Genomic DNA, 19,386 nt, shown 5'->3' with positions numbered 1-19,386 from the left:
AATGCTTACTGGTGAATTATACAGTGATAATCCATATAAGTTTCACTTTGATTGCATAGTGTAAAGACTCCATTAGTATCACCCCAATGAAACAAGTTTAAAAAATCTTCAACTCTATAAAAACTTGAGAAATAGCACCATTGGTCAACAATTGTGGATTTGCAAGGAAAAGCAATCACATGCAATTATCTCATTTTTAAATGATCCCCAAGGTCACATTGCCTTTTGCCAATATTCCTTGACAAATGAATATTCTAGATGGTAGCTGCAATTTTATTTTCATTTTTTAAATCTCCAAATTTAGTGTAAGCATATTTAGCAAATGCTTAATTTATGATCAATTTATCACATGGGATAATAACACAATTTGCCACATTCCATGTAGTATTAGGTCTCCTTCTAGTTGTAATTTCAACTCTTCGAGTTTTCAATAACTTAATTTTTAATGATATAGTCCATACTATAAATGTTATGTGTAGCTCTGAAAGATTCTGTTTGCATTTTCTTTTACATTAAAAAAAAAAGCTGCTGTGGGACATCTGTTGGTGAAAAAAGATTCACGGATCTTGACTTTGCTGACGATGCTGTGATCTTCACGGAGTCAATGGAGACTCCGATCATGGTGCTCGAGAGACTGAGTGAGAAGTCTGAGTGTCTGGGCTTGCGATTGTCCTGGATAAAACCCAAGATCCAGGCATTTAATGACCTCTTGGGCACAGCCATCAGCAGTGTGTCTGTTTGCGGAGAGAGTGTCAACCTTGTTGATAGGTTTACTTACCTTGGCAGTGACATTCATGTCTCTGGTGACTCTTCCTATGAAGTCAGGAGACGGATTGGGAGAGCATGGGGGGTCATGAGGTTGCTGGAAAGGGGTGTGTGGCGCTCCTGATATCTATGCAAAAGAACGAAGGTCCAAGTCTTTAGAGTTCTGGTGCTTCCTGTCTTGCGAGATATGGACGCTATCCAGTGACCTGAGACGAAGACTGAACTCCTTTGGTACTGTTTCTCTCTGGAAAATCCTTGGTTACCGTTGGTTTGACTTTGTGTCGAATGAGCGGTTGCTCATGGAGTCCTGAATGAGGCACATTACCTGCATTGTGAGGGAGTGTCAGTTACGGCACTATGGTCATGTGGCGCGTTTCGACGAGGGTGATCTGGCTCGTAAGATCCTCATTGTTGGGGACCTGAGTGGCTGCACCAGGTTAAGGGGTCACCCACATAACACCTGGCTGCAGCAGACAGAGGGTCATTTCCGGAGAGTAGGACTGGACCGCGTGTCTGCCTGGGGGGGGTTGCAGACCGGGATCCCGAGTTATTTCGTCGTGTAGTGGGTGCGGCAACGCACTGTACCAGTGCATGCTCCCCAACTTGACTTGACTTGTGTTTTCTTTTATATAGACACAAGCTTTGCAGATTAGAAGCACACGATTTAAATGGGAAAACTTTAAAAAAAAAAAATCATGATCCCATTCCTTGTGGTGGCTCTTTTGGTTGCTTTGCTTCTCTGATTTAAGTAGGCAATCAAATGTGTTAGACTCTTTACAAATATATCCTAGCCAGTCTGTATCACTCTATATACACACATGTGAATGTAACATTAACGCAGGAAAAACTAAGACAGCGTTCTTAGAAGGCAGAGAGCAACCAGGCAACAAAAAGTTAAACATATACAAAGGCAGCAAAATGTATGAAATTAAATGCATCAAATATATTAAAAGGATGATTAGGCTATCAAAAAAATCAAATAGTAATTTTTTGCAAACATTTTTGTGATTGACTGTGATCTACTGGTTGGGCACCCCCAAGTTAGGCCAAGTTTCACACAAATTAAGGAAGAGCGTGTTTTATCAAAAAAAAAAAAAGAAAAAAAAAGGAGAAGGACATATCAACAATAAACAAGCATTTAAAACTAAAAAGGAGCTAACTCACCTTGTCCTACCCTGACAAAGCCTGAGCCAACTGGTAAATATTTTGGAAAGATCCAGTCATCAGATTAGAGGAGATGAGAGTTAAAGGATCAATGATCAAGGCATTTAATCAAGGGTTGACACACATTATCTGAAAATCTAACTAAAAGATCACATTCTCAAAATTGTCTCATATATAGGCTTATCTTCTGTTAAACTGCGGTGGGTTGGCACCCTGCCCAGGATTGGTTCCTGCCTTGTGCCCTGTGTTGGCTGGGATTGGCTCCAGCAGACCCCCGTGACCCTGTATTTGGATTCAGCGGGTTAGAAAATGGATGGATGGATGGATCTTCTGTTAAAAGTACTGCAGATACTATGAATATTGTCAGCACAGCTTGAGAATATATTGAGAGAAGTTTAGGAAAGTTGTTGAGCTTAAGTTGAATAAACAATCATGTTCATATTTAGTCACATGAATATTTTGAAGAAAAGTTTTGCATGTACTGTATTTGCTCATATGATGCGATTTAGAAGTGTTAGTGCAGAATCTTCTATCCCTGGCTAACCAAGCAGGTACAATAATAGGTACAATTAAATTTGGGGTGTACCATGTGTCTATGGTGGATTGGCACCCTGCCCAGGATTGGTTCCTGCCTTGTGCCCTGTGTTGGCTGGGATTGGCTCCCGCAGACCCCCGTGACCCTGTGTTCGGATTCAGTGGGTTAGAAAATGGATGGATGGATGTACCATGTGTACCATGCTCTTTCAAATAAAAATAAGTACAATTACATCTAATTTTTAAAGAAAAATGTTATGGTATATATTGGACTGCACTGAAAAAGATACAGTTAAACCACAATTTAAGGTTCCTATATTATTTTCCCAAATGTAATGGTTTTTGGACACTGTTGTTGGACATAAAAAAGGAAAAAGAAAAATGCTCTTGACTGAACAAGCACAAGTCTTTTAAGGCTATATTCATACATCTATCCTAAGTGTGTGCCAAATGTGCAAAATGCACAAAAAGAATTCTGTCAGACAGATGTGACTCAACATAAGGATTCTGGCTCTACTAATAATTTAGAAGAGAAACTGAAAACAAATAATGTAGTTGTTGCTTTCAGCATAGATATCATTGCTGTATTTGTCCACAGAAACATGTGGACACAAGATAGGAGCCAGGACTGGTGGTGGAATAAAATGTTGAAGTTTTGAATGTAAAACAGTCATTACAAAAGTAGTGTAAATCCTGTTTGAAGAGATCATACTTCTCTAAAAAAAAAAAAAAGGATCTATCACTTGTGACTTAAAAAATTAATTCAGCTTCAGTATCAGCAAAGCCTTATTTATTTATTTAAAAAAAGTACAAGGTTGTATACACTTCCCTTTATGCTATTGTGGTTTAACAGTGGCACTGTTGCTATTGACATGGTGGCCTTCATGAAAAGAAATAACAATCTGAATGAACAAAAAAAAAGGAAATAATAGTACAAAATAAACAAAATAAAGCAGAGCATGTTCATAACTAATAAAAAAGCCTACCCCAGTGGCTGCTTTAGAATGTCCAGTAGCCAAAGTAGGACTCCAGGCATACTGTACATCATCAGCCCCAATTACTTTGTTAGAAGTTGATGTTTTAATTCTGGCACTTTGGTATTTGAGATAAACAAGTGAACTTGAAAGCTGCTTATGGTAAATTTACATGAAGAACTAAAGTTTTAAACAAGATGAGCAGAGCAAGATACAACTAAATAACAAAAACAATAGACAGGGTCTTCACATCTCATCATTTGAAACCACTTCCTTGGTGAGGGTCGGGGAAGTAGCTGGAGAAGAAGGTCAGCCCAGACTTCCTTGTCCCAAGCTACCAACTCCAATTTCTTCATAGGGAATTCCCATGTTTCCACAAACCAGCTGGGATATTTAATTCCTCTAGCATGTACTGGACCAGCCACAGTGTCTCCAATCACTAGCACATGCCCAGGGAGCTCCGGTGGGGGGGGGGTTGTCATCTTTATGATATGTCCAAACCACAATAGACAATGTAAAATGTTTAATTTTTTGGCTTACTTTATGGCATCCACCAGAGTGGTACAGTGGTTACCACTTCTGCCCACAGCTCCAGGAGACCAGGTTATAATATTAGCTTAGACACTGAGTAGAGCTTACATGCACATACTGAGTCTACACTGGTTTTCTTCACACATTGCAAAGATATGTGTGTTACTTTAAATCTGCTGACTCTAAATTAATATTATAGGAAAACTGATGGATAAACAGATGAATCATCCAATTTACAAATGGAGACATTTTAAAGCCTATAAACAGATGAAAGCTAGAGTCTTTTAAAGGAAGCGTTAGTGTATTCTGTCAGAAAAGGTGACAAAGCAGAAATCAGTTCTAAAAAGATAAAAGCACCCTACATTTTGCAAACTGTTAGCTTTCTCTAGGTTAGAGTCACAAGGGGCTTATTTTGGCAGATATGAGTATAAGACTGGAATCAGAATGGGTTGGAATACTGATGCACCTCAGATCATACACAATGTGCCAATTTCAAGTTAACATTCAAAATAAAATCCAAGACTAGCAAAGATTGACCAATCAGACATAATTCTGTGATAGACAAAACAAAAACGATAATCAAGAGTGTGACATAATCTGTAACCTGAAATTTGTAATCAAAGAAAACCTTTGAAAGTAAACAACTGTTAAAAACTGGAATATCATTTTTTTGAAGATTCAGTTTTGTGTGACTAATTTGTTGAATGTACAAAGGGACATAAATGTATTTAATATTGTTTATATATGAAATTGTATCCGTATAATGAATTTTTAAAAACAAAAAACATTTACCGGTAATACATTCTAATATAAATTTATTGTTACTTTTATGATGCATGAGCGAAACATCAGTGTCAAGAATTTTTGCTTACAGATACTGGTAATATTTGAACTCAAAATAAAAGAATCATAAGTGATCTGAGTCAAGACCCATGATTTAGACAGTTCTTGTGGATGTTCTTTAAACATCTACCATTGTCAGTGAAATGAAACACACTGATGACATCATGAAGGACAGGCATGCGCTTTAGATGACACCACACAATGCAAGATCAAACATTGTGATTTACTTATGGCTGCCTGCAATCAGAAGGTGTCTTGAAAACAGAAAAGAAGGTATCAGTAAAATTTACATTACAGTAATTTATATATTTTCCATTGGGTTTCTTGTTATGTTCCATTAAGGGCATCAAAACATGCCCAATTCTTAAAAAAAACATAATTAAGTGTTAAGATCCAGTTGAAAAGTATGCTTCTTTCTAAGATGGTCCAACATGAACTGGTCAGTTAAATCATCTGCACTATGTAAACTGTTAAGTAAAAATACGACAATCAATTCTCTCATCTTAAGGGACATACTGAAGAGTTTACATATCATAAGTGACACTCCAATAAAAAAAAAAAATTGAGCAAGCAACACGTACTATAAAAATACACCAAGCAAAAAAATGGACAAAAGTTAGGAAAAAAAATACTTTATGCTTACACTGCCAACCTGCTTATTACATCATGCCTCTCTACAAGGGCAACTCTATCTAAGGAATATGCTACAGATTCCTTTTATTTGGCTAATCAAGATATCCCATAAGAACTATGTATGGGTGTGATATAGAAATTTTGACTGGAAAAATTGCAATAGCTTACACTTTCATTTTTAATTGCTTGTCTTTCCAATTCACAAATGGTTCAGTGTGCTCGGCGTTTATCCCGGCCAATACCCCCAAGCCGCCAGGTGGAGCCCTCCTTGCAGTATGGAGGTCCCCAGAAGACCAGCAGGGCATCATGGACATTGTAGTATTTATACGCAGCCCTGCTGGATGCCATGGGGGCCACTAGGGTACTCTGCAGGGAGGAACAACGGATATTTTCCCTTCGCCCCGGAAGCATACATGGACAAGGGGAATGACGTGCTTCCGGGGTGAAGAAAAGGACATTTTAACTGACCCGGAAGTGATTGAGAGTCACATGGACTGGGGATTGGGAACACTTCCGGGTCAGGATATATAAAAGGACTGTGGGAGCTCCCAGATGGGGAGCTGAGCTGGGTGGAAGGGTGGCAACGCGTCTGGGAGTGGAGGATTGTGTGTTTGTAGTTATTTGTGATTTGAATGAGTATAGTGGAGGAGAGGGTGTTTTGTGCACTGTGGCATTTGAATAAAGTCAGCATTTGGACTTTTACCTGGTGTCTGGAGTCGTTAACAGGGGTTCAAGGGAGCGATAGCGACCCCTATCTGTCACAATATCAACATAATGCTAGTAGGTGCCACTTTACATAATTCCTGTACTGTACACAATATGCCTGGTCTGTTTCAACTTCAATGTCATTAATAATACAGAGGTGTGTTTATGTTGGACATTTTTTTACTTAGCCCCCAGAAGGTGTAAGCACATCTAAAAACTACTACTTTACTTTAATTCCTATGCACCCCACTACTTTCATTCCTATACAGCTGGTCAGAAACTCAATAAAATTAGACAAATGTTTCGTAATCTAAAGTTTCATTTAGTAAGGTCACTGACGTTCCATGCCCTGTGATACACTGCCTCTCCATACTTTGTCTTGTGAATATCAGAGTAGTCCTGGGTTGATTTTACCGCTGTCTATGCCATAAAATAAGGAAGTTAGCTTAAAATAATTTAAAATGTTGTGTCATAAAAAGTATTAGTTTTTCTGGTAAAAACTCATAGTCATAATCAAAGTCATAATCATTAAAAAAATCTAACAATGGATCCATCAAAGAATTACTACAAGCTTGGTGAATTATTTAAAAGGTGCCCATACTTTCTGCTGTTTTTCTTAAATTATATCCATGATAGTGATTTAGTGTTGATTGTTTTGTGTATTGGGCAGCAAGGTGGCGCAGTGGGTTGCGCTGCTTCCTCGCAGTTAAGAGACCCGGGTTTGCATGTTCTCCCCGTGTCTGCGTGGGTTTCCTCCCACAGTCCAAAGACATGCAGGTTAGGTGCACTGCTGATTCTAAATTGTCCCTAGTGCGTGCTTGGTGTGTGGGAGTGTGTGTGTGTGCCCTGCGGAAGGCTGGCACCCTGCCCGGGGGTTGTTTCCTGCCTTGCACCCTCTGTGTTGGCTGGGATTGGCTCCAGCAGACACCCGTGACCCTGTAGTTAGGATATAGTGGGTTGGATAATCAATGGATGGATGAATGTTTCGTGTATAGTGCTGCTGTCTGAGAGTCTGAAAGTCATGGATTCCAAAGAAAGGTTGAACAAAGCTTCTGTGGAGGTTACACTTTCTCACCATGTCTGTTAAAGCTTTTCTCCAGTATTCTTCCCACATATGAAAGACATGTGATCTTGGTTTTCTTACAACTTAGTGTTGCCCAGTGTGGATGTATTTGTGTGAGTGAACCCTGTATCAAGAATAAGCAGGAGCTCCAAGTCGGTCTGAAATGGATAAGTGGGTTAGAAAACAGTTGGAGAGACAGGTAGTGTACAGGTCAAAAAAGGACACAGAGCTACAAACAATACAAAACAACACACAATACGTTCAACTCCTTCCAGTTCCTTGTGAGCCATGCTACACAAAACAGCACTCTACCAATTTGACAGGCTACTTGTTTATATCAAATATGCCTAGATTCATCATTAAGCCTGCTTAAGCCAGTTCAGAGTCATAGCTAAGTTTATCCACACAGTATTATACACAAAAATCCTGGATGGGCCTTCGCACAAAATATTAATAACAAATATGTTTTATTCTTATTGACCATCTAGCCTCTAGCTGTTCTACCTTCCTTCTGGTTAGTTCCTTCTATGCCTTTTTACTAAATCTTTAGAAGGCAGTGACTGGCACTGCTCATTATGGGTCTACTTCCACTTACAGTTTTGGGATAAAAGGCTTTCATAAAATGGTCAAGGCCAAGTCATTTCCGATCCCTGGCCATGTAAAAGAGGAGCTGCCACCCAAAACATGCCTATACTATTACTAATAAGGACACACAATTTACATACTTCCCCATCAAGAGCGTGGTCTATGAACAGACCCTCTTGTAATTACCCATTTTTTAGAGCAAGTATCAGCGTGTCCTAGTGGCTACAAAGTTACTAGTTTACTATCCTTCCTAAACTATCATGTGTGGCTGGCACTAAAGTTTGTACAAGTTCCCCTTACAGAAGTTTTACAAAGTATTTCTTATAGTGTGCCAACTGGATTACAGTACCTGGGATTTTCTGCTCTTTGATATTGGGGGTGGTACAAACCCTACAATAACAGTAAAAAGCTGAATCAGAAACCAGCCTCAGTCACATAAGCTTTGGTGGACTTAAAACTATTTACCTTAAAAGTGGAGGAAAAGAACAAGATTTAGAACCTAAGAATGGTGTTGGCATTGCAGATTGGACAAAACCGATAAACCCAACACAGCTACTCTCAGACCTCAGGGAGATCAGTCAAAACTATGCTGAATAAACTAGCAAGTAGAAAAGGAAATTATTTTTGTTACTCACAAAGAAACAGCTCCTATATAATTAAATTATTGATTACTGAAAATACTAAGCTATTTCAGAATGAGCGAGGGTACATGATGGTATTACGTAACACTTCCACCAAGTCCTTTGTGTTCTGATGATTTACCAACAGTCACCTAATAGAAAGGCTCACTTATGTATTTTGAGTGCAAAATACGGCAGGAAGCAAGTAAGTGCAGGAACTAAATGACTAAAATTGATAAGCTTCTTGGCATTATGGTTTGAGTCAGCAAATGGCGCTTAAAATGTTGATTGAAAAACAGACTTTTATTTAGGAGACAGAAATCCTGTTTTAATGTACACAGGCGGTTTGATATGCAGAGCGCCGCTGGGCAAACCTCACTGTTTAGAGACAATTCAGTAAATTAAAAAAAAATGTCTCCAATTGGCTACCACCTCAGCATCACACTATCACTTCCTTAGTGTTTATATTTCAGAACTGTTTACTATTTTGAGTTGCTGTATGATTGTGATGATTACCTGTGTTAAAGTTTCAGTTAATACATCTTGTTTTTGTGCACTGCGTATGGTGAAATTCTTTTGGTGGGTGGGAATTTATCAGAATACTGAAAAGACTTCAGTGAGAAAAAAAAATCTGCTTTACCTTCAATATGGCTCTTTTCAGAATTAATTCTCATATTTTGTAAAATCTGCCAACAAATGTGTTCATTATCAAGATTCTTTGAAAGGTTATTCTAACAAGAATTCTTACCTGACATGCGAAAGGGCATCAAAATTTTCTCCTGGGTGTCTGGGTGGATGATCGCCTGCAATTAAAGTTTATATTAGGTACATAATGAAGGCAAATAAAGGGCACAGATGCTTAAAACTCATTAAAGTGACAGTAAGAGACAATGCCGAGAGCTTCAACACCACTGCAAGCTGCAGCACTAGGAAAATTATTTCCAATAATGAGTTCAATATTCATTACCTCAAGGTGAATGTATGCTAAAAAACTGGCATCAGAGTATAGCTGCTGGTCCTACACAATCCCCCACAATACTGTCAAATCACTTCACACACCACATACACTCTCACACTATAACCAAAAAAAGTGAGGCAGTGGTTCAAACTAGAAAATTAAATAACCAATCATTGAGTATTCCAAGAGTGAATAGAAGAAAAGGATACATGTGGAAATTACAAAAAGATGCCCTGTGAACTTTAAAAATCGAAATGTTTTTCAATGTTGCTTAAGCACATAAAAGTTAGAAAGGGGCCTCTAGTGGCTAGGTGCTAAACTGTAACCCTGTAACCCACTGGAGCAGCAAGTCACCTAACTTGCTAGCATTCATTCGTAGAAGTAATTTTATTGTACCTGTAAAAACTCATGTAATGATGTGGTCTTACATGGGGTGATACAAAAATATATCCATCTTTTTAAATAACATACAGAAACCTTTTAGTAAATGTTCCAAATGGCCTTGGTTGGTATTATATACAGCAATAAGAATAATTTGTTAGACGGTTTAGTAACTAGCCTTTATTTAATACAGTACTTTTGTCTTGTGTCCTTTAAAATTACAGACTCATAGTACCACAGCTCCAGTTTTAAGGAGCGGCTGTTCTGGAAGCCTTTAAATTCCTAACCATTCTAAATTTCTAATTGTTCTGGACATTACCAAAGGGCAAAAGTGGTGCAAAATCTAGTCTCATCTAGGCTTCATTTAGACAGATGGTCTGCATTTTGAAAACAGCTACTTAAAACTCTCTTTGGACTATCCTTGACCTAAATATATACATACTATAAAATTGAGCCACAAAAAAAGAGTCAATACAAAAGTACTTACTATGGCTGGCTGTGCCATAACACCTATTTTGGGGTTTGTTTGATTAGAATGTTAAAATGCAGTGATTCTGAAACAATAATTAAATCTGTCACGGGAGGGACTCCACTGGAAATGAAAATTACTCACAAGAGATTTTGTCTACTTTAAATATGAAGAGAAAGCTGTTACCAGCCAAGGACAACTTTGGCTGGAAACACAAAGTTATACAATTACTCCTAATTTGGTATATTTTGTAAGCTATAGTGTGCTGCTTCCCATGTGAGACAACTCTTTGAAAAAGGGGCTGGGCTGGTTCTGAAACATGTAGATGGAAGAAGCAGAGTCGTGTTTCAGCTGTACTAGGACAGATGTTGCTGGCCTTTAGAAGAACAACATAAAGACCTGAGTTCTCAATCGGAGGGACAACTTTATGTCTGAATAAGCCTCCTTCTTGTTCTAAGCATGCTATGGATTTCTTGGTAATCTTATGATATTAGGAGTCTTTTCCATTTATGTAAAAGCAATATGAATGAATTTCTCACAGAACAGTACTGCCATTATCTACTGTATAATGCTGCTGAAGCAAGACAACAGTTTTTCTGGGCATATTTTCAGAGAAAGGTGCAATACTAAACAAGGCGTAACTCAATCTTTAATTACTTCTAATGTATTTGATGTACATTTGCATTCTTGACATGACAGTTGCTATTATCTGAAGTCGTGAACCTGCAGAAAGACAGTATTTTTATTCATTTATATCACAGAGAAAATTTCTTCCAATGTGTTCACATTCTGTACTGTGTACAAATGAACCATTGCTTACATTAATCATCTGCTCATCCTGAGCTAAAGGACTTGACATAACGGTTTTATATTTAAAAACATAAGAGAATATGAAAAACTCACTAAATTAATATCAACATTGGCACATTCTGTTATCCAAAAATTTGAATAAGGTTTAGATGGAACACCAATTCAAATACTAAACTTGCACTGATACTTTGTTTTCAAATCGGCATATTGAACGTTTGGCATCTTCTTACAGAAAGCTGCTGCATTCAAAGCTGGAGCTTTATTGGTGGCTCATCTACTGCCGAGCGTACAGTATGTCCTATTTAGTATATTCAGATTGTCAGATAGTGCAGTGTTTCCCAACCTTTGTGGTCTCATGACCCAGTTTTCCCATATACCAGTGTGTTTGCGACTCACCAGGTTAGTCATTCTCCATGAATATAGCACAATCACCTGAGCTGGTGAATGGAGTGCGATCTGCCATGTGAGTTGAGTGTGGTAATTGGATTGGTGGGTGGGTCTTCATCTGGGGTCAGTGGCGTCCCACCAGAAGAAGATATTGGGTCTCACAGAGTTTAAGGAGACTTTTGAAACCCTGAATGAGTTCATTAATCTCCCGGATATTAGCAGCATTTGAGCAGTCCAATCTTTGGGAGATATGGCAAGGTCTATGGACAATAATGGACTATTAAAAAACTGCCCCATCATGGTGAGTGCTGAAATGTCACTGGCACATGTGCTTAATAATTTCTATGTGTGTTTCAATGTAAATGATACTAACACCAGTCAATGGTACAACACATCCGAGTCAGGAGCTCTGCCCATTGAGGAAACAGAGCTCAGATGAAACATGATGTAAGGACAGCTTTCCAAAAGGTGAATGCCAGGAATGTAGAAGGTCCAGATGGCATTCTAGGATGTATTTTTAAGATCTGTGCTGATAACTGTTCATGGAAATATTTAATCTCTCCTTAAATCAGTCCGTCATGCTAACATGATTTAAAAGATTTACCATCTAAGAAATCAAATCCAGCTTACTTGAATGACTTTCATTCCACACGCCCATAGTCTTGAAATGTTTTGTGAGGCTAGTCAAGAATTACAAATGCTCTCACTACCAAAAGAGAACTGGATCAATTAAAGTTTGCATACCGCTCCTGTAGATAATGTGTGAATGCTTTTTATAGACAATAGTTCAGCATTTTACATAGTAAGTCCCTCTTACCTCACCACCAAACTCAGGGATCTGCGTCTGAGCACTTCATTGTGCAGCCGGGTTTTTAACTTTCTGACAGGCAGACAACCCCAACTCCCCAAAAAAAAAGTAGTCTGAGTGGGTGTCCACACTTTATCCTCCTTAACTCCCAATCCAGCGTCTCCAGAGGGTTGTGTGCCGAATCCTCTACTGTACTCCCTAAATGCACATGGCCACATGGCTCCACATGACTCTAATAACATAAATGTCAAATTTACTGATGACACAGGTGTGGTAGGCCTGACCTCTAACAACAATGAGCAGGTTTGCCTTGATGTTACACAGGTGCTACGATAATAGTCTTCTCCTGAATGTCATATCATACTCAGGTAGAGAGGGTGGATAGATTTAGATTCTTCAGTGTTCACATCATAGAAGACTTGACTTGGTCCAAGCACATTGACACCTTAATGAAGAAGGCACAGCATCTTTATCGCCTCAGCCAACTCAGGCATTTTAAGTTGTCCTGTAGCAAAAGAACTTCTAAATATCCACAACTGAAAGTATCCTGACAGGAAGTATTACCACCTGATTTGGAAATAGCATGCAACAGGACTGCAAGGCTCAGTAGAGGGTTAGCTATTCATCTGAACGCATAAATGGGTATGTACCCTCAAACTTCCAGGATGTCTATACCAAGTGATGTCAAACCAGGGAACAGAAAATGATCAAAGATGCCAGCCATCCCAAAAACAGCCTCTTTTCTGTGCTGCCATCAGGGAAACACTACCTCTGACTGAAGACCAGTTCAGAGATACTGAGGAGCTTCTTTCCACCTTCTATCCGCATCCTAAATATGGACAACGTATAGTTTTACATGAGGCCGTAATTTTAAATTCTCTTATATTAAGTTATGTATCACATAACTTAATGAAACAGAAAAACTAAACACACCAAAATTGCAAAAATGCTTTGACAGACTTGATTGAAATTTGTTAATGTTGTATTAGAAGATAGGAAATTAAGCGACATGTTTTTCTATTTGTTGACATTTGTCTTTAATAATGCTCTAGTGAGGGGGGCATTCTAATGCACAACTGCCCCAGTTTTGCCACAGCGCAGACAGCAATCACACAGAAAAATGGGGTGCATCAGTTTATGCAAATGAAGGCCATTTGCAGAAGTGAAGTGAAATGAGCAAAGCTGATCAAAACTGAAAGAGCACAAGTTCAGCAAATTCTTACCAGGTGCTATTGTTGTAAGTGTGGTCAATTTTGTGGAAATGATCCAAAATGAAAGGCATTTAACATATATTACCCTATCAGCACCTTCATCTTATCTGTAGCAACTGCTGTGTTTTTGTCCTCTACAACTTTGGGATAATAATTTCATTATCTTTCTGTATTACAGCATTTTTCTTAGAGCATGGTCTCTCTCTCAACCTTATGGCCTTTGGACTCAGTTTTGCCACTTTAAGATCCTTGATGACACACAGGCATGATTTGAAGAACAAGGAGGTTTTTCCCCTTTGAGAATTGACCGTGATTAGATGAGCAGATGGACAGGGGCCCCCTTGGTGAAACAAGCATAGTTAGAAAAGGGGAAAAATATTGTCCAGCATTGTTGATCACTTCACGGGATTGGAGGTATGTTACATGTGACCATAAATTTGACATAAACTGATTACACGTTTTTGTTTTTTTTTTTTTACCAGTAAATAACCTTGCATTTTTGAAAAAGCCAAAACTGTGTTCCACTTGCATGTCATCATTAACTTCACAATACCAATCAACAATTAGCGTCAAGCACTTTCTGAAGTTAAAAAAATGTAAACAGGAAATCCATCCATCCATTTTCTAACCCGCTGAATCCGAATACAGGGTCACGGGGGTCTGCTGGAGCCAATCCCAGCCAACACAGGGCACAAGGCAGGAACCAATCCTGGGCAGGGTGCCAACCCACCGCAGGACACACACAAACGCACCAAGCACACACTAGGGCCAATTTAGAATCGCCAATCCACCTAACCTGCATGTCTTTGGATTGTGGGAGGAAACCGGAGCGCCCGGAGGAAACCCACGCAGACACGGGGAGAACATGCAAACTCCACGCAGGGAGGACCCGGGAACCGAACCCGGGTCTCCTAACTGCGAGGCAGCAGCGCTACCACTGCGCCACCGTGCCGCCTAAACAGGAAATAAAAGTACCAAAAAAAAAAAAACAGTTTAATTGATGGAGCCAAGCCATGATTGAACATAATGAATTGTATTTTTTCAAAATTATCTTGCTGTTTTTCACAATGTGATAAGAAATGAACAAGATTGTGCTTTTGAGTGAGTAAAACTAAATTTGTAAGTTTTGTCATTTTTTTCTTGGTAGAAATGCATTCAAAATTCATTGAAAAATGAGGCAGTACTAATTTTAGGCTTTGATGCTAAAGAAAAGCTGAGTTTTTAGCAGTTATCAGCTTTGAATGAGTTAACTTTAAATCACCTTTGTAACATTACCGAATAATGCAATTGGTGATGTCTGATACTGCCGATTAACTAACGGAGATATCACTGAGGCCCACTGTCTTGGAAAAGTTCCCAGGCAAAGTCAGGTAACACAGCTAGATTTAATATAATGCATACTGTCATCATTTAACATAATTGTTTTTATTGATATTTATAAAGTTGTATATTATTATTCATTGTCCTTTTCTATTCTACTTAATGGACAGGCTCAAACTTTAACAATTCAGTATTCCACTACGTATCGTACTCTGTGTATAATTACATGTGACAAAATTTGATTTGATTTTGTTTTTGCCTACAGAGGCAGTTGCTATCTTAGCATAAGCCACTGACATCACCTACTGAGATGAAAAAGACTGAGACAGGAGTGAACAAAAGTGGAGCAAAGCTGTTTTCATGCTTAGCAGGCAGTACTAGCCAAAGTGGCTTTGCAGATACCAGGCCATATGGGACATGAGACAAATGGGTTCAAAAAAAATCCGCAAGACCACAAACTGGGTCAAAATCAGTAACAGTCAAAACACAGGCAGGCAAAAGAATCCCACAAATACTAATACTAGACAAAAAGCTAAAATTTTGAAGGAATGACCGAGAACAAATGATTAATCACTTGACTTGAATACATCAGCTAAAGGCCGTTTGTTCTTGCATGATGCACAATGCTAGACTGAACAGCTCTCCCTAAACGCCTTTTCATATGTCTTAAGTACAATTACAGATGACCAGCAACCAATGCATATAGTTGGAGCCAGAGAAAACTTTATATTAAACTGATAACATACAGATACAACTGTGCACTTGCAATTTGGTATTTTCTTTTGGGTAAAAGCGTAATTTAAATAATTCTTAAAATTGATACATATTAGTCAGGCATTTTTCATAATGAATTAAACTTTCTATAAACCTGTGTTGTTTACAATGTTAATAACTATGTGATGTGCTAGGTAGTTGTACATTAATAAAGCAAAGGTTCTCACTGGATACAAATTTTAAGAAAGGAACACTTTTACCTAAAATGGAGAAAAGAGTGACCTGCAATCAACTTTCAAAGATTTTTTTTTCCTAAATGGATCTTTACTTTGACTACAAGTGTATTAGTATGACCATCAGCACACAGAGGCATGGTTTTACGGAACAATGTGGGAGAAAACAATTATTAAGAAATTTAAGAGGAAAAAAGGCAGCACATCACTTAAGTCTTTCTTTACTATAAAGGTGTGAATAACCCTTGGCAGAAAGAAAAAAAATATAAAACTCTAGCACTGTGAAGACTGTGTGTCACACACAGAAACTGGCATACTGCACTCTTGAAGAAAAACTGTCTACGTGCACAACAAGTATAAAGTGTTTACTTTTTTCGAAGACAAGGATGTCATTTAAAAAACAAAGTACAGAGAAGGTGAGAATGCTAGAGGTGTATAAAAGATCTAAGGATTATAATGGTGTAAAACACTAAGTTTACCTGACTGCCATAAATAAGCATACTTTTCAAAGACTTTCTATTTTGCAAGGCAAGTTTCTTGGATATTTTTTTCCAAAGTGAATTTTTAATCACATGAACGGGGCAAGTACAAATGGGTACCTGAACAGACATAGAATTTTATATGATTTAAGGTTTTCCTGCACTGAAGGCAATTTTAAGGAACTCTACAAGAAAAAAACAAAACTATTTTTTTTATTATACATGTGTCTACTGCATCAGTATGGCAGCAGAAAAGAGAATATTACAGATTTTCAAACATTCATTAAAAAAAAAATGTAATGACATAATGAACTGAAAGGACCAAACTGATTAACAGAAAACATGATGGATGTAGAAAGAATCAAACTGGATGAAGGACAGAAACAAAGTTGTAGCGCATGGGGAAATTTAACCTTTAAGAAATTCATTCAGAATTGAGCATAGTAAGAAGACACAAGGTGGTAATCCAGCATCAGCAAGGACACTCCCCGAAAAAGAAAGCAGGTTTATGATGTGCAATCCAAATTTCTCTAAAGAAGCACGCAGAAACAGGAAAAGTTGTGGGCCACAAGCAAAGCCGTTATCTGTGGAAACTGACTGCAGCTGACAAGAGCACCAAAACCACACTTGTATAGTCTGGAAACGTCTGGACAGAAGTGGTCTTCAAGGAGATGATGCCAAAATGGAAACAATGCAAAGAAACTCAGCTATACACAAAAACTCAAGGACTGAGGTGCAGAACATATATTAAAATTATAATGATATAGAGAAGCTAATATTGGCTAAACAAAGACAGCAAGTGCTCTGGACTAACAAGTCAAAATTTGGAAATTTTGGCTCACACAGGAGGCCCCATAGAAGAGCTGCAGTGTGCTACATGGATGACTGCCTGCAGCTAACAGTGAACCATGGTGTAAGATTCCCTGTAGGCATGTGGTTGCATTTCTATTAACTGTAGTTGGTAACGTGCTAAGAACGAATGGAATCTTTAATGCCAAGTGAAAGCTGTTTTCCATCCACCACACAACACTATTAGAGGGGCCTCTGACAATCCCAGCTTCATTACACAGTAGAATAATGACACATGGCCAAGTTCATTGCAGACTATTTCCAGCAAAAAGAAGAACAAGGAGATCTGAAACAGATAGTATGGCCTCCACAGCGCCCTGATCTCAGCATCACTGAGTCTTTCTATAAGGACCTGGATTAACAGAAGCAAGCAAAACATCCAAAGTCTATAGAAGACCTGTAGCAAGTGAAACAAGAGACTTGGAACAAACTAGCAACTGACTTCATTAAAAAAATTAAATAATAGAGAGAGAACTGAAGCAGTTTAAAAGGGCAAAATGGTTGCACCAAATATTGACTTGTTTAGTTTTTTACTGTTTACATTGTAGTACATTTCACTATATTTAGAAACTTTTATTTCATTATTTTATATATACAGCATAATATAGATACAAATTGCAAAGGTGATTGTGATCAGTGCCTGTATCAATAGCTGCGGGAACACACCCCAGACACAGGGCCATCCGTAACCTACCCAGGAATTATCTCTTGAAGGATGTTTCACTTGAATTACTGAGGGGATGTAAATATAGCAGATGGACAGTAGGGACAACAACATTTATTTATATAACACATTTTCATACAAATAATGTAGCTCAAAGTGATTTACATGATGAAGAAAGAGAAAAAAGACAAAATAAATAAGAATTAAAATTAGGGAACACTAATTAACATAGAATAAAAGTAAGGTCCGAGAGCCAGGAAGGACAGAAAAAACAAAAAAAAAAACTCCAGACGGCTGCAAAAAAAAAAAAAAATCTGCAGGGGTTCCAGGCCACGAGACCGCCTTGCCTCCTCTAGGCATTCTACCCAACATAAATGACCTCAATCAGTCCTCAAGGACTAGGGAGTACATAATAAAAAAAGAGTGCACATTCTCTAGCGCTGTAACTGCTGGCAGTGGGAGGCTGCTATCGAGGGCCATCAGTATAGTCTGCTGCATTGTTTAAAAGGGCAAGCAGTCTGAAGGGATAACTGGGGCTGCCAGAAGGAGCCCCATTGCAGACTACCCAGGGGTTTTGTAGGGCTGTGCCTGAGGTAGTGACCTCAGAAGTAGTCCAAAGGTCAGACATAAAACAGTCCAGTGACCATTGCTTTGGGATTCAGGGAACTTAGCATTGGATGGAAAGTGGATAAGAATTCACTTGGCAGAAGGAAGGAGAAAACAATAGCTGCAAGGAGAAAGAAAGGCAGACAGGGGAGTTATTTGCTTTACTGTCTCACTTGTTGTGTTTTGCCGCCAACGTCCTGTAAATTTCTTTATTCAGTTGTTATTGATTTTTCCTAGCCCACAGACCACCTTAACTAGCCATGCTAGACAATGCGGCTGAATCCCAACCCAGTCACTTTCCAAGGTGTTATACAGTAGGTATTCTCCAAGTATTTCACTTTTCCACTCTAAATGTTCTATATCATGCTATAAAGATACTGCCCAAATTTGCTTTTGAAGATTCCAATCTCAACACAGTACCATAATTATTGGGTTTAAAGTTGCAGTTAAGCATACTACTATGTTAAGTGAACTCAGTTTAACAGCATTTGTGAAATACAAATAATACCCATGACATCATGGCTTAAAAATAATTTAACAGTAGAGGTATTTTGTGCAATTTGTTTGCCTAACCATTATCCATTCATTAATTTTCAAGCCAGTTATACCCGACTCTGGGTATCAGGATGGCACAGCCTATTATGACAGAACTGGGCACATGCCAGGAACCAAACTTAAATGTGCATATTTCTCATAAGGCACATTCAAATGCATAAACATATTCACATTTTGGCAATTTAGAATCTTCAGTTGACCTGGTATGCACGGCTGTGGAGTGTGGATGGAAACCAGAGTACCTGAGGAGAATCTCAATGATAACACGGTTAAGTTCTTGGCCTGAGGATTGAAACATTGTGCCTCCCACTACAGTCAAAGTTAACAGTTCTATGTCAGATAAAACCATAAACAAATGGAAAGAAGAAAGGGGTTTGAGCTCAACACTGTCCCTGTTACATAATGTTTCCAAATTATGGTGGGCTTGAAATATGAAGGGCCCCTAGATCACTTGACCATTGTTTATACATCTCCAAGTATGAAGAAATATGCTGAAAAACTTATGCTATTTACTCTTAACCATCT

General features: G+C 38.4%; 1 protein-coding gene across 2 annotated transcripts in view; it reads right to left on the bottom strand.

Moving 5' to 3' along the window:
• The window catches only part of LOC120527937 (sideroflexin-5-like), a 201,295-nt gene that overhangs the window by 140,160 nt on the left and 41,749 nt on the right, over positions 1–19,386 (bottom strand). For both annotated transcript variants that reach the window (XM_039751909.1, XM_039751910.1), the window contains exon 5: positions 9,166–9,220. In XM_039751909.1, coding sequence (XP_039607843.1) covers positions 9,166–9,220 — 55 coding nt within the window. The remainder of the gene's footprint in view (positions 1–9,165; positions 9,221–19,386) is intronic.

The sequence above is a fragment of the Polypterus senegalus genome, chromosome 4 (assembly GCF_016835505.1).
Source record: "Polypterus senegalus isolate Bchr_013 chromosome 4, ASM1683550v1, whole genome shotgun sequence".
Lineage (NCBI taxonomy): Eukaryota > Metazoa > Chordata > Cladistia > Polypteriformes > Polypteridae > Polypterus > Polypterus senegalus.
Note: the sequence above shows the minus strand (reverse complement) of the source record. Positions and strands in the feature narration are given on the sequence as shown.